Source organism: Hesperophylax consimilis, chromosome 17 (assembly GCF_061612785.1).
Source record: "Hesperophylax consimilis isolate HC1 chromosome 17, BYU_Hcon_1.0, whole genome shotgun sequence".
Classification (NCBI taxonomy): domain Eukaryota; kingdom Metazoa; phylum Arthropoda; class Insecta; order Trichoptera; family Limnephilidae; genus Hesperophylax; species Hesperophylax consimilis.
The window spans coordinates 7,206,484-7,223,270 of NC_142852.1; the positions used below are offsets into that span (position 1 = coordinate 7,206,484).

Consider the following 16,787-nt stretch of genomic DNA (forward strand, 5'->3'; position numbering starts at 1 on the left):
GCGTCGTGAGTGGTACCTATATCTATCCGTGCGTCACCTGCCAATCGTTTCATCCTCTTCACAAACTCTAATTCTACATAACATCCCTTACATTGTTAAAACACGCAGTTAAATATATTATCCGATGCTTTGATAGTTATTGGTAAGTTCTAATACTGATATTTTCTACACGCGTATTTTGTAGACTCAAATACAGAACTGCGCTGCTTAACTTTTTCAAGTTAGTGAATACTTATCAATTTTAATTGATCAACTCAACGCTTGAAAGCATATTGACAATTGTCGCAATAGGAATTTATTTATCAATTCCAACCTGTATATTTTCTGGCCCACCAAACGGTTTAGGTAGGATACCTCTGATATAGAGTCAGATAACTGTAGTCTAACTATTGATGACGATTCTGTCAACCGTTTTTAATTGTCTCTTAAAGGCCTATTAAATCAACATTATATTCCTGTTCTCAAATATTTGTTTTGCATACACTTCATTGTTTTACAGACTATTCCAACCCATTTAAAAAATTCTAAGCTCATCGAAATTAGAGTTGCCTTGTTGATACACTATGCAGTTTCAGGTATATTTAATTGGATTGAACCTATTCTAAAACCCTACTACAATCTTGCCATGGATCCTTTAAATCCAGAGAATGTTTCCATCAAGATGGAACCAGGGCCACAGGAAGAATGTGGAGGTAAAACGCAATATGTGGATATGGACTTTGATCTCCCAGATGTAAAGAAGGAATGTTTGCAGTATGCGGAGAATACCAGAAAAGCCAGTAAGTGACATTGCAAATGTAAAAAATTTAGAATGTAAACTTTGAATGTTTCTGACTCCATGTCCGTTTTGAATTGTTACTGAATCATGAAGTGTTCCCAACGTCCGTACTTTTGTATTGACCTTATTATGGCATTTACAGGAGACGATCAAACCACAGCAACACCTTTTTTCAGTCTTATTTTGGGATATAATATAAGTTGCACTAAAAATAATATTGATTATTTGACAAAAACTTTACTTAAAAAACTCTGTACGGAATATGCTCAAGAGTAAATAGTATTTCCTCCTTGAAGCATCGTTCATGTGGCGGACATTTGGTGATTTCCAAAATAAACCTTAAATCCAGTTATTTAAATACCCGTGTCTACGTGGTTAATAAGCGATATCTTCATTCGTACATTTTTTAATTAAACATTTTTGTAGGTACATAAAAAAAAGTATTTTGAAGCATTCTCTCGGAGAAAGACAACTGTAATTTTAAATGTAAAATTCTCTACATCTGGGCATATCAATGTGTTGTTTGGTTTTTGTAGGTAGCATTGAAGTGGAGACTGTTAGCTTCAAGATAGAACCAGGACCCCGAGAAGAAGACGGAGGGGGAATTCCTTATACGGAAATTGACGTAGAGCTGTCGGATGTTAAAAAGGAATGCCTAAAACGTTTTCATTTGACGAGACACATGCGTATACACAGTGAAGAAAAAACTTTTTCATGTTCCTACTGCAACTATTCATTTTCTCGAAGTGGAGATTTGAAGAAACACATGCTGAACCACAGTGGAGAAAAACCTTTTTCCTGCTCCGAGTGCAACTATTCATGTTTTCAAAAGGGTAATCTGTCGAGCCACATGCGAACCCACAGTGGAGAAAAACCTTTTTCATGTCCCAAGTGTAAATATTCATGTTCTCACAAGGGTAATCTGTCGAGCCACATGCTAACCCACAGTGGAGAAAAACCTTTTTCCTGTTCCGACTGCAACTATTCATTTTCTCGAAGTGGAGATTTGAAGAAACACATGCTGACCCACAGTGGAGAAAAACCTTTTTCCTGCTCCGAGTGCAAATATTCATGTTCTCGCAAGGGTAATCTGTCGAGCCACATGCTAACCCACAGTGGAGAAAAACCTTTTTCATGTTCCGAGTGTAAATATTCATGTTCTCAAAAGGGAGCTTTAAAGAGACACACGATGACCCACAGTGGAGAAAAACCTTTTTCATGTTCACACTGCAACTATTCATGTTCACGAAAGGCATATTTGACGACTCACATGGTGTCTCACGGTGCAGAAAAACTTTTTTCGTGTTCTGAGTGCAACTATTCATGTTATCGAAAGAGAGCTTTGACAAGTCACATGCTGACCCACAGTGGAGAAAAACCTTTATCATGTTCCCAGTGTAACTATTCATGTTCTTTTGAGAGTAATTTTATAACACACATGCTTATCCACAGTGGAGAAAAACCTTTTTCATGTTCCGTCTGCAATTATTCATGTACTGAAAGGGGACATTTGACGGTACACATGCTGATTCACAGTGGAGAAAAACGTTTTTCCTGTTCCAAGTGCAACTATTCATGTTCTAACAAGGGTAATCTGTCGAGCCACATGCTAACCCACAGTGGGGAAAAATCTTTTTCATGTTCCGAGTGTAAATATTCATGTTCTCAAAAGGGAGCTTTAAAGAGTCACATGATGACCCACAGTGGAGAAAAACCTTTTTCCTGCTCCGAGTGCAACTATTCATGTTCTCGCAAGAGTAATCTGTCGAGCCACATGCTTACCCACAGTGGAGAAAAATCTTTTTCATGTTCCGAGTGTAAATATTCATGCTCTCGAAAGGCAGCTTTAAAGAGTCACATGATGACCCACAGTGGAGAAAAACCTTTTTCCTGCTCCGAGTGCAACTATTCATGTTCTCGCAAGGGTAATCTGTCGAGCCACATGCTAACCCACACTGGAGAAAAACCTTTTTCATGTTCCGAGTGTAAATATTCATGTTCTCAAAAGGAAGCTTTAAAGAGTCACATGATGACCCACAGTGGAGAAAAACCTTTTTCATGTTCACACTGCAACTATTCATGTTCACGAAAGGCATATTTGACGACTCACATGGTGTCTCACGGTGCAGAAAAACTTTTTTCATGTACTGAGTGCAACTATTCATTTTCTCAAAGGGGCACTTTAAAGAGCCACTTGCTGACTCACACGGGAGTAAAACCTATTTCATGTTCTGAGTGCAACTATTCATGTTATCGAAAGAGAGCTTTGACATGTCACATGCTGACCCACAGTGGAGAAAAACCTTTTTCATGTTCCCAGTGCAACTATTCATGTTCTCTAAAGAGTAATTTGATAAGACACATGCTTATCCACAGTGGAGAAAAACCTTTTTCATGTTCCGTCTGCAATTATTCATGTTCTCAAAAGGGATCCTTAAGTAGACACATGCTTATACACAGTAGAGAAAAACCTTTTTCATGTTCCGTCTGCAATTATTCATGTTCTCAAAAGGGACTTTTAAGGAGTCACATGATGACCCACAGTAAAGAAAAACCTTTCTCATGTTCCGAGTGCAACTATTCATGTTATCGAAAGAGAGCTTTGACAAGTCACATGCTAACCCACAGTGAAGAAAAACCTTTTTAAAATGAATTAAAATACTTTTTGTTTGTAAACCACGAGTTTTTAATAATTTTTTGAGCCGACCGGTTTCGCTTTACTCAAGCATCTTTAGGGTACTTATTACTACAGTAGGTAATAATTTGTACCCTGAAGATGCTCGAGTAAATCGAAACCGGTCGGCTCAAAAAATTATTAAAAACTCGTGGTTTTAAAACAAGAAGTATTTTATTTTATTTTAAATATGTCAAACCACAAATTGATTGCTTTCTACAATCATAAAAACCTTTTTCATGTTCCTAGTGCAACTATTCATGTTTTATAAGAATAATTTGACCAGACACATGCTTATCCACAGTGGAGAAAAACCTTTTCCATGTTCCGAGTGCAACTATTCTAGTTCTCGAAAGCAAAATTTGACAAGACACATGCGGACTCACAGTGGAGAAAAATCTTTTTCATGTTCCTGCTGCAGTTTTTCAAGTTTTAAAAGGGGACATTTAACGGTACACATGCCGACTCACAGTGGAGAAAAACCTTTTTCTTGTTCCAATTGCAACTAATCTAGTTCTCTAAAGCAACATTTGACAAAACATATGCGGCATCACAGTGCAGAAAAACCCTTTTCATGTTCCGACTGCAACTTTTCTTGTTCTCAAAAGCAACATTTGACGAGACACATGCGGACTCACAGTGGAGAAAACCTTTTTTATGTTCCTGTTGCAGTTATTCATGTACTAAAAGGGGACATTGGACAAGGAAAAATATTTGATTTGTTTTCCTTGAAAACTAAAGAAAAGATTTTAATAAATTATTTTTAACAACAGAATTGTTTGAGTCCAGGGGCTAAAATAATCATATGTGAAAAACTGTGAAAGAAACCGTTCTCGCATTTTGTGCAGAAAGTTCTCGCGGGCTGCAGGATCACCACCCCTAATCTAAGGACGGGATATTTCATAGAATTCGAACAATTCATCAAATTTCAACGTTAATTTAGTTGTACTTAAGCATACACCTGTATTAATTTCAACCAAAGATACTCTTGGAAAATTGGAAAATTCTTTTCTTAAACTTGCTGACCAATATGAGCATTTTTTCCTCTCAATAACCTTTTCCTTGCCGCGATAAAAATTCTTCATCATGTCGTCTTGTAACGCTGCAATACTGTATGAGTTTTGAATGTTATTATGCATTTTTTGTTGAAAAATAGTTGTGAAATTTTTCACGGGTAATTCTATAAATATGGGACATTTGAAGATTGCATAATTATTTGAGGATTGAATACTTGTCTTATACTTTTCTGAAAGTACCTGTATGAACTAGCACTGACGAAATCCTTAACATACTTAATATCATGTCACTTAAACAACTCTTTTCTAAAACAATACTTCCTTACATTCATAAATACAAAACACAATAAATAGCAACTAACACATGTTTATAAACCACTAGATCTCAAGGTCCAAATATATCCAACAAGCAACTAACAACATACAACATTTGGGCAAAAAACCTTCCTATATTATGTTACTAAACCTTACAGTAAAATCGCACTCGCATTTAAAACTCACAACAATATTTTAACATTTAAATATCAAATAAAAAGCTGAATAAAAAACATAGGGAGATCAGAAATAGATAAATACAGACTGAAACTGAAACCACTCAACTGAACATAAAAAACCATAATAATAATAATTAGATGATTTGTATAACACTGTTTTTATGCAAAAACACCTCAATCACCAAGTAATATATCTGTAATATATCTGTAATATATCTATAATATATCTGTAATATTGCTATGGTGGAATTTTGCTACACAATCTTTACTATTGTGGGGTAGGTAATATACCCGTTGTAGGTAATATAGATGGAATCAATTTGCACAGTGAACAGCTTCATTTCCTTTGACGGAAACTTGGACGCCAAACTATGCCAGTAAGGACAAAGTATGCTGAACAGTGTGGTAGAGTCTGAGAATCATCATCAGGGATGGGCACTGTTTTTTTTTAATTAATTAGAGCTTTGGAATCATACTAAATAAAATAGATGTGGATTGATATTAAAGATTTATTAATTAATATACCTGGGTTTAAACACATACCTGTGGACCAATTGTACACCTGAGCTATCTATCTAGAACCTAAGATCACTCGATGCGACGATTCGGGTTCCTAGAACGGGATGGAGACTCCACGGGCCTGAGGAGCCCTCCAACTCCCTCCTCATGGCATCAGCGTCTGGTCTTTCCTCCCTTTGGCTGGTGTGCACGTGGACCCTCGACATGAGGTCGGTGGAATCCCCAAATTCCACAAATAAGCGGACACGAAGATACGGTAGTGCGATATGTCGTCTATTCAGCCGCTGTGCAGCTCGAACGTAGTCGGATGATTTAAATATCCAGCGGATATGAATGTTACATGGACGGTATCACCGCCCGTCATTATAACCGGAGTTCCTAACTTGAGTTTCCCGATAAGACAATTCAATCAGCGCGGTCGCTCTTCGACCGGCTGTAAACTTAACGATCACATGATACTGTTAAATAGCACACCGATCCGTTACAATTTATTAATGAATAATCCACATTTTGGTGACCAGTCGGTAACGTGCCGTGGCCTGTCGGCGCGTTCCAAAAAAGTGACCCGAACGACCAATAACCCTCTGTAGTTCAAATCTTAAAGTATTCCCGGAGAAAAGATGAAACTGTAGATAGCCAATCGATTATAATGAACTGACTGCAATTTACCCGGGGTAATATGAAACATTAATAATTTTAGTTAGGAAAATAATTATTTTTAAACAAAAGTTATAATTATTATTTTCATAACAATATATCTGTAATATATATGTAATACATCTTTAATTATTTCGAAAAAAACGTATTCATAATAAGATTAATTTATAATGTCCATACAACTAAATTTTAATCATATTTAAATGAAATCCTCAGCACGGGAGATCCCAGTGAGAATAGCATTAAATATTTGTCACAAAAAAGTAGATAATAAAAACATATATTACCTATTTATGATTTTCACGACCAAAAAAGTATTATTATTGCGTTTTTAGGGTGTTATGGCGTGTTGCGCTTACCTTTTATTTAGCCAACGTTTCGGACAACGTTACAGTGTCCATCATCAGGGCAGAATATGTCACTCATCTGCGAGTGCCCTTGTATAGAGCGCACTCCACAGATGAAGTACCTCGGCCACACCATTGACCCGTACCTCAAATGGAATATACATACTCAGATCATTGCAAATAAAATTAGGAAAACAAAACATTTCTTCAGATCCGTAAGGAACTTCCTTAACTTACAAATTCTTAAAACGATTTATTTTGCAATAACCCAATCGTATTGAGTATGGTATCATTGCGTGGGGAGGAGGTACTTCATCTGCTCTAGATCCTGTTGAAAAGGCGCAGAAAACAATTATGAAAATTATCCTCAAACTGCAAACAGTATCTTAATTTTCAACATAATGAGGGTATTTGATGTTCGACAGATCTATGTAAAAACTATCCTCGTGCATCTCTTTAAAAACAAACACGTGCTTTACGAAAAAAAAACTAACTTAAGATTTACTCGTAATTCGAACAAAGACATATTGCAAGTTCCAGCACTTTCTTACACCTTCGGTCAACGTAGCTTTAGATACTTTGCCACAAAAATATTCAACATGCTCCCAGAAAATATTAAACTGAGTCAAACACAGAAAGAGTTTAAAAAAAATGTAAAAATTTGGATTTATTCAAATGATCGAGCATATACTGGTGCCCTCACCCAAACGCCTTTTCACTGACAGTTATTGTAGTACCTATGTATGGTGATAAAACTTGATGTATTTGTATTGTGTAAATGCAAACAATAATGAAAACTAACCAAATGCTTTGTCACTTTAAGTTATTATAGTATGTATTGTGCTTAAACTTGATGTATTTGTATTTTCTATATGTAAACAATAATGTAACCCAAAATAATGGATTGCTCTATTGGAACCCATATTAAACATTTATAAGCAAACCATAGACAAAATTCGAGAAAAAATTAACTAAAAATTCTGCAACAATACAGGTTCGCCTAGTGAGGCAGGTTATGCACAACCTAAAATATAGTATATTATGCTATTTCTATATAACACTCTTACATTAATATTTACTTTTTTCTTATATTAGAAACTGCTGTATTAATGTAACATTATTCTTTCAACAATTTCATTGTTTCTAACTGAAATATAATTATACAACTTACTAATGACAAATTATATATTCTGTAATTTTTTGATGAAATAAATAAATAAAAAAAATAAAACAAAAAATAAATAGAAAGATTTGTGTAAAAATTTTCGATCATTTTAGCAAAAAAAAAATTGTTTTCGCAGGCGTACCACAAGGGTCCATACTAGGCCCTACCTTCTAAATAATATATTTTAGGGAAATGAAATTTATTTTTTCTCATGTAAAACATTACGTTTATGCTGACGACACTACATTAGTTATTTCACATGAGGATTTATTAATGGCGAGTACTTTACTGCAAATTGACTTTGTCACTCTTCAAAAATGGTCACATGATGTAGGTTTAATAATCAATGCTAAAAAAACGATGCTTATGCACATCAGATCTCCTCATAATAACATCACCATAACTCCTAAAATTATTTCTCGTTATTTTATCTGCATGTAAAACTTTGTAATACAACCATGCTTATGTAAAAATATTGAACTCGTTTAAAAATACGTAGAAATAGTGAGTGGATATTGGCACTCGAAAAATGCTGTAAATGTGACTTAAAAACAAAAAAAAAACATGTTTTTTAGCTTCATTAATGCGCAATAGGCTAATTAACATATTGGCATTCATATCTCAGTTTTGCAAATAAAGGTCTATTGAACATACAAGAACTAGGACAGCGTAAGGTATTATAAAATATAGATTAAAGGCTTACAGTAGACAGTGCAGTAGTCTATGGTAGACAGTAGGTATGATAAAATATAGAGGCTTTCAGTAGACAGTGTAGTAGTTTATAGTGGACTGGCGTCCTTCATTTGAGAAATATTTTAAGATTTGGAAATGGGAAGTGAAAGAGATCGTACAGAAGCGACATAGTTTGAGTTTGAAGAACTTCCTAACGTAATTGTTTTACAGATCAGGTTGGAACTTTACTCTAGCTCTTTGCTGAGTCACTCCTGCTCTGATGACGGATGATGTAGAACTCAGGTTTGTCGTCCCAGGTGGAACTGTGTTACCAAATTATTATTAGGAATTTCAGGATGAGAATTTGGAACAATACAACAAAATCAGCACAAACATAAATAAAACTAAACCCGAAAAAACACAGCAATAATGTTATAATTTTTATTTACTAAATCTTGCCATTTCAATAACAGAAATATGTACTGAAATATAGGTTTCAACAAATAATGAGTATGTTTACTCTATCAATTTTTTTGACGATAATGGGGAAAATATCGTTTTTAAATTTCCAAAAGGTAGTTTCAAACATGCTGTACCTATGCAATCAGCGCATCTGTTTGAGTGGCTACTATATTATACAAGTAATATTCAAGGTTATTTAACATATTATTTAGTAGCTGGTGGCCTTTTTAGGACAATTCTTGCGGGCCACACAGCTGGCATCCGCAGCACTCTTCTTCAGGAAGCCGGCCTTGCAGCGGCACCCCTTTGCTGGCACCTTGTCCTTGCATTGGGCCACCGTGGGGCACTCACACGTGCCACTGTCGCAGGGACTCGGAGAGGCCACCAGTTCGGAGTTGGGGTCAGTGCAGCCTGGAATCAGAGTGTTTATTTGTTACAATGTTGAACATGTGGGCTTGGGTGCGAAAATGAACAATCTGAATTGATATTGTTTATTCAATATGCGGTGCTAACAGTATGGAAGATTGACACCATCTACAGTTTCTTGTGTTTAGAATGAACAAATGCTTGTGTAGTTAGATACAATGCAGAATGAGTTAATGATACGTATCAATAATTCCACAGTTATGTTTTTACAAAAGAGAGTATGAAAGCAGTACGAATTCTTGTCGTGAATAATGAACACTTGTAACTGGTGGACGAGTTTGTGTATTGAGAGATGGAAATGTTGAAAGAAGGATAAATGTAGTACTGACAGCGGTAGTGGCTAATGAAAAGTTGTCAAGAGAAGCAAGGCTAACAGTCCACAATGGAGTGTTGGTACGCACCCTGGTGTATGGCAGTGAGGCATGAGACTGGTACAGGAATGATGTAATCGGAATGCTTATTGGAAAGATTGTATCAGTTGATGCCGCTATGCCATCAAATCGATTCCTTTTAGTCACAATCAGACACTAAAAATGAGGTTCGTACCAAAAGAAAACCCTTTTGATATAACTGTGCATTCTCTGGGTCAACGCCCTCTGAACCTTTGAAGTTTCTGTGCCTTTTGGTGGTGCAACAAATAAAAAACTATTATTTAAATATTGAAGACAATATTAGTGATTTCTAAACGAAAATCTGAAACAGAAAAATCAGAAAAGGAAACGGTCACATCTGGGACTCGAACCCAGGACCCTTGTCTTTCCGGGACAGTGCTCTACCGACTGAGCTAATGGGACCCTATTCCCCTCGGTCACTTTTTAACTGTATCATACTTCGAATAAGAACTACTAACATTGTCTTCATTTTTTCACCGCACATTTTTATTGGCAACTATCTTTATGTATGATCGCAAGATTCAACCCGAACTAAATGCAATCCAGACAGCGTCTTTTTAGATAAACCTATCTTATTTTTTTTTATTTTTAATGTGCGACATCTGTTGACTTTTCTACAAGTCTAGAATGAATATTAATTTTTCGGAATAACTTAATTGAGTAAAACCTCAAATTGTAATATTTAAATATTGAAGACAATATTAGTGATTTCTAAACGAAAATCTGAAACAGAAAAATCAGAAAAGGAAACGGTCACATCTGGGACTCGAACCCAGGACCCTTGTCTTTCCGGGACAGTGCTCTACCGACTGAGCTAATGGGACCCTATTCCCCTCGGTCACTTTTTAACTGTATCATACTTCGAATAAGAAGTTAAAAAGTGACCGAGGGGAATAGGGTCCCATTAGCTCAGTCGGTAGAGCACTGTCCCGGAAAGACAAGGGTCCTGGGTTCGAGTCCCAGATGTGACCGTTTCCTTTTCTGATTTTTCTGTTTCAGATTTTCGTTTAGAAATCACTAATATTGTCTTCAATATTTAAATATTACAATTTGAGGTTTTACTCAATTAAGTTATTCCGAAAAATTAAAAAACTATTACTTCTATAGGAAACACACAAGAGGTACTGCAAGGATTAGTATTGGGTCCAACATTGTTTGTAATTTTCATAAAAGTTACCGGCCGTAGCTTGCCACTGGGTTGACCTATAGCACAGGTTATTCGTTGAATTGTTCTCGGGGCGGTGGTATCCAAAATGAGAATATTTGTAATTCATCAATCAATGTGTTCTTACATTTTTCTGGTTTGACGCACTGATTGGCCAGGCCTCTCACGAATCCAGGTAGACAGCGACACGCGACAGGGCAACCGGGCGGCTTGGTATATTTGGCTGCTTCACCTGAAAACACCATTGCGGAAGTCCGGTCCGCGCACAGCGCGCAGGTGTCCACTATTTCATTCGCACCACATTGGGGGGCTGGAAATATTAATAAATTCGTAATAATATGCAAATTCAAATCAGAAGGGGCTGCAATGCATGAGATATGTGTCCACGTTCAATAGTAAAACACCATAAAAATAGCATTTGAAAAAAAAGTAATTTTTCAATTCTTAAGTGAATAATGGGAATTTCTCGCTTTTCAATGAAATAAGACGACATTGTGATATTTTAAAATAATATATTTGGTAATAATATTGATATTTGAATTGTGAGTATTAGTTTGATGAAAATAATAGTAATTACTTATTGGTGTAAATTGTGTAATTATGTATGTATCAAAGGACCATTGATTGTATATAATGTTAAATATGTTGAGTGATCTCATTTGATTCAGAGTTATTGAAAATATAGTAAACATTATCTCACTCGACCTTGGAGGATATTATTCCTCCAAGCCCTTGATCTAGTTTATAAACATTTATTTAAGAAGAAAGTCATCTAAAAGAACTAACTTGGCCGCGCAATACACTTCCCGCCCTTGTCCTTGACAAATCCACTCTTGCATTTGCAGCCATCGGATGGGTTTGCGTTCAAGTCTCCCTGGCATGGTTTAGCTGCAAAAAGAGCAAAGGCATCGATAAGAAATTTTTACATACCTATGTAAAAATGTATGACGCTTAAAATACAATGTAATCGAATGGCGTTTTTTGTTGGGTAAAAGAGAAATATTTGACGGCCTCTGTTGTCGAGGGGTAAGACTGTCAATTAAGAATCTGTAGTTCGCTGGTTCGCATTTTATCCTATTCCGCAAAAGTAAAGATAATTTGAAATTTTTACAATTATTTCATCAAATAAAATGTATATTTGCGGTACGTACCAGAGTGTAAGATACTCTCAATATCGCCCTGGTGTAGGACCAACATTCAGAATGGAAATGTTGCTTGAAATGAATTTATATGGTGTGCGGTGACAAGATCTGAATACTCAAGTATTCCTCCACCTTCCTCTTACCTATCTCCTTAACGACCCCACTATATCCAGCTTCACAACACATCTCACTGGCTCTAGGCTGTTGAAATTCTTGTGTGGTAATCCAATTATGCGACTGTCATGATACCGGGAGGAACCTAATATGGTGGTAGCTAGTCGCTAGTACCCAAAAAGCTATGTAACAAGTGCAAAAAATTAAATGAGCAATGAAAACTTTTTAAAAATCACAAAAAGTGCAGAAAATCTGATGATGGTTGGTGGTTTTTAGGAATGAACTGTATACTGCTGGCCCTAACGCCTTGCAGAAGCATTTATTGTTGCAGATCTTGTTGATGATGGTGAGACACTAGCAAGTGATCACACAGTAAGACACTTAGGTTTGGTAGTTGTTTGGATGTTGTTTGGACTGGTCTAAACACTGCTCGACTGAAATGCAGACATTGTTGCCGTCCCTGGAGAAGCCCACCTTGCAGTAACACGTCTTGTCGAAAGTCTTGTTGATGATAGTGGAACCCTTGTAAGGATATTACAGTAAGGCACACAGATCTGATAGTTGATGGTTGTTGTTTAGACTAACCTGGACACTGCTTGACTGGAATGCAGACGTTCTTGGCGTTTCTGGCGAAGCCTGCTTTGCAGTAGCAATTTTTGCTGCAGTTCTTGTTGATAGTAGTACAAGGATCCCCAGGGGTGGCGCAAGTTGTGTCGCAAGCGGAGCAGCAGGCGAAGAACTCGTTTTCACTCCGAATTTCTCTGGAGGCAAATACAAAATGGGCGGTGAATTTCCAAGAGTGATAATTCCTAAACTAACACACCACCCGTAAGATTATCTTTCATAAAAACCACGCTACTCATACATACAAATCATCAAAATATAATTGATTACCTACAGTGATCGCCTATCTTTTTCCTAGGGCCTAGGCATCTATTGGTTTTGACAAGGAGCGCTAAAATTTTACTTGCGCCATGCGCCATTTGGCTCAGGACCAGCCCTGACTAGACAAACAACAATAGTAACGCCTTTTGACTTTTACATGGTATAATTTAAATCATAATACATAAACCATAATATAAGAAATAAAAATCGTGTACATAATAAAAGCTTGTAAAGAAATATAGCTTGTAAAACAACAAAATATATTATGAAATAGAAGTTAAGAACATGTAATTAAATGCAATCTTCAAATAGATGCCAAAATTGTAAGTTTCGCTGATGATACGATTCTCTTCAAATCAAGAAATTGGAATGATGTATACATAAAAGCTAACAGGGGCATAACTGTGGTTAAAGATGGTTAAACAATAATACACTAACAATGAATGTGACCAAAACTAAATACATTGAATTTAGTATTAATCCTTCCTTGAAACCCAGAAAATCAAATTAAAATATGTGCTTGCAACCTGACAAATACGATAATATGTGATTGCCCTTATTTAGAACAGGTAACTAAAATTAAATATAGGTATTAGGTATTATTTTTGACAGCAATTTAAAGTGGAAACAACATATAACCTCTACAGCAAACAAACTTAGAAAATTCATTTACTTTTTTAGACAAACTCGCAACTTTCTCAACCTAAGCCAGCTCAAAACAATCTACTCTGCACTTTGTCAATGTTTAATAGAGTATGGTATCATAGCATGGGGAGGAGCAAAAGCTGCCTCCATTGATCCAATATCTAAAGCTCAGAAACTTATAATAAAGATTATCCTCAAACTACCAATCACAAGCAGTTCGGATGAAATCTTTAGGAAAATCTGTGTTATGGACATAAGGCAACTTTATGCCAAAAACATACTAACATACCTCTTCAAACACAAAAATATTTTGACAATATCTAAACTGTTCGTGATACTAGAACCAAAGGACATAATTTCTTACAAATCCCTTTTGCTAAAACAACTTTTGGCCAGAGAAATTTTAGATATTTTGCAACAAGGCTATATAATGCTCTCCCACTAGCCATTAGACTGAACGAATTTTTTCTGAAATATAAAACAGACATCAAGTCTTGGATCATCAGCCAAGACAGATCCATGATCAAAAATTTTATAAAAATCCCTACATAAGTATGTACTCCAACTAGATGCTGATTAACAAATTTATCATTTATTATTATTATTATTTATTATTTTTTATATTTTTCACAATGTTTAATGTAATGAAATATTTTATGTATCAAAAAAAAATATGTAAAAATTAATTCATGTATCAAATACGTCTGTCTCGACACAGGGTTATCCTAGTGAGGCAGACATCGAAAAAAAACCTGAAAAAAAACATTATATTGATAATAAAAAATTTAAAAAAGTAAAATAATAATTTTTCTGTTTTGGATACTGACAATTCGTGGTGGAATCCATTATCTATAAATAGTATAAAATAAAGTGACATTCGCGTCTGTCTGTTTGTGCGCTTAGTTTTTCTTAACTATGCGAATGATTTCGATAAGTTTTTCAGCATCATTTAGAGAATTTCTTCCGGAAGGTTTAGATAAAATAAATAACACATGCATTGACACATATTGATAAAAAGCAGAGAAAAGTCGATAAAAATATTATTTTTGGCCGCTTACATTGCTAACGCTGGCGAGACCTTATGAGAATATCTAAATAATGTACTACGGAATTGTATACCTTAAAAAGGCCTACAGAAAAGTCTGTTATATATATATATATATATATACAAATGTTACACATATCGTAGTTGCCGTCTGGTACCCAAAACCTCCAAGTGCGTCTTCTGTTTCCTGGGAGAAAGGGCTGCCGGCGCAGCGGACCAATGCAGCTCAAAATGCCCTTCGTCTCTTATCTAGAAAAAGACAAAATTTGAGACCAATGACTACACTGTTCTAGTATTGTAAACATATTTAATAAATTTCATGGATAAAATTAATAAAAAATATTTTAAGAAAAAGGGGACATTAATGGTGATGGATTAATTCACTGTTGAACTTTTTGTATGGGAAAAAATCGCGTTTTATGCAGTTTCTGCAGAATTTGTAGGGAGCGAAAACAAAACTACTTGAGCGAGTTTCACTGCAATATAAATTAGGTGTATACCTTCAGAATATTCCTTCAAATGAGGATTCCACATATTTATTGTAGGTGACTTACATTTTATAAATATTAGTTAAAGAGTATTATTATTTTTTATTATTCTTTATTTTGGCTTTCACCCATTAGGGGTGATCTTGGCCTTACAATTAACATTTTTCTTATTAACAATATCATCATAAACATAACATAATGTAACATAAATAAACCAACTACAACATAAACATAACATACTTAACAGAGAGTAACAAATCGGCCCCTTAGGGTAAAAAAAACGTATCTCATTTTTCTCTACTTTACAGGAGAGCAAGAAAACATAGTTCTCAATTAATCAATGTTGTACACTTTTAAACAAACGAAACATACTAATAATTTCTTCTCATTTAGTTAAAGGATGGTATTTTGTGCTTCTGAACCATCTTTTAAATATAAAATAGTAATTTATTTTCATGTGTTTTTTTTTACTTTTAGTTCAGCTATATCTCAGTTACGTAAAAATTGCAAACACTGAACTCAAGTTACGAAAAACTTGCATCGGTATTTGACATTCTTTTACGTCCGAACGTTAGTATAGATGATGAATAGGAGTTATGATAGTGGTGGAACAGTAATACAAATAATTCATTTCTAGAAATATTTATTTAAAACAGAAAAAACATAGAAAATATTTAGGTAACTATTACCAACTGATACTATCGTCAAAATAAAACTTAATATGCTAAAAAATATTTGTTACTTGCTTAAAAACTGGAATCTTGTACCTAAATTATGAATATCGAATACCTGCCTCGTTATAAATACTTAACTCGTACCAAAACACTTCGGTTATTTAGGCAAATCTTATAAATGAATCATATAATATAATAATCACATTTGAAAGTGAATTTTTATACAAAATGAATATAAAAGGATTAAGTACCTTTTTTAAAATCATTGGAGATTACAATGATAATATTATAATTTAAAAACAGATGCGGCAAAAAATTACAACATTGTGTGAGTTAGAAGCCTCGATAATATACATGATATTAAATCATATATTCATTTTATAATCATTCATCAACAAACTGTTCAATGATGTCTTCCTCAACTCGATTATCAGTAATGATAATTCCTTCTTTTAAAGAGTTGTAAAATGTGTGATATTGAGAGGGTATAATACCTTTATTACACAAATCTTGTAAGTCTTGCAACTTTTCAGTAGCAATTTTCATTGGGGCGTTGTAAGCTCTTTGTAATTTTGGAAGTCCAGCTGATAGCCTTGTTTTAGGAACTTGTCGAATTACTTTGAGTTTACGATATTCTTGTTCATCTTTGTTATATTTGAAATAAATATGGTCAGGATCTTCTTTTTGATATTGCATCAATGTGATTTTTAACCAGTTTACATCCCCGCCATTTGTATCTGTCTTTTTGTTTTTTATTAATTGTTTCCTCAAATTGATGAAACTGAAGAAATACTCTTGTCCCATCTCAATGACATCATATTTGGATTTTCTGGAAGCTAATCTAACTGCCGTGTACCACGATGAACGGTCAAATACATTTCTTTTCTTCGTAGACGTTTCAATATGGGCGTGAACCGAGTTGCATTTTATCATAGAATGCCCAGGTTCAAAAAAAGCATGCTCTATGTACGGAATATCCAAAGACTGAACGGCATACAGAAGCATGGCAGAGAAATTTACATATCTA

At 35.0% G+C, this 16,787-nt stretch overlaps 1 protein-coding gene across 1 annotated transcript in view; it reads right to left on the minus strand.

Moving 5' to 3' along the window:
* Positions 1–8,784: 8,784 nt before the first annotated feature.
* LOC149415880 (uncharacterized) overlaps positions 8,785–16,787 on the minus strand; it is a 134,100-nt gene continuing 126,097 nt past the window's right edge. The window contains exon 4 of the mRNA XM_089641811.1: positions 8,785–9,195. Coding sequence (XP_089497937.1) covers positions 8,993–9,195 — 203 coding nt within the window. The 3' untranslated portion in view covers positions 8,785–8,992. The remainder of the gene's footprint in view (positions 9,196–16,787) is intronic.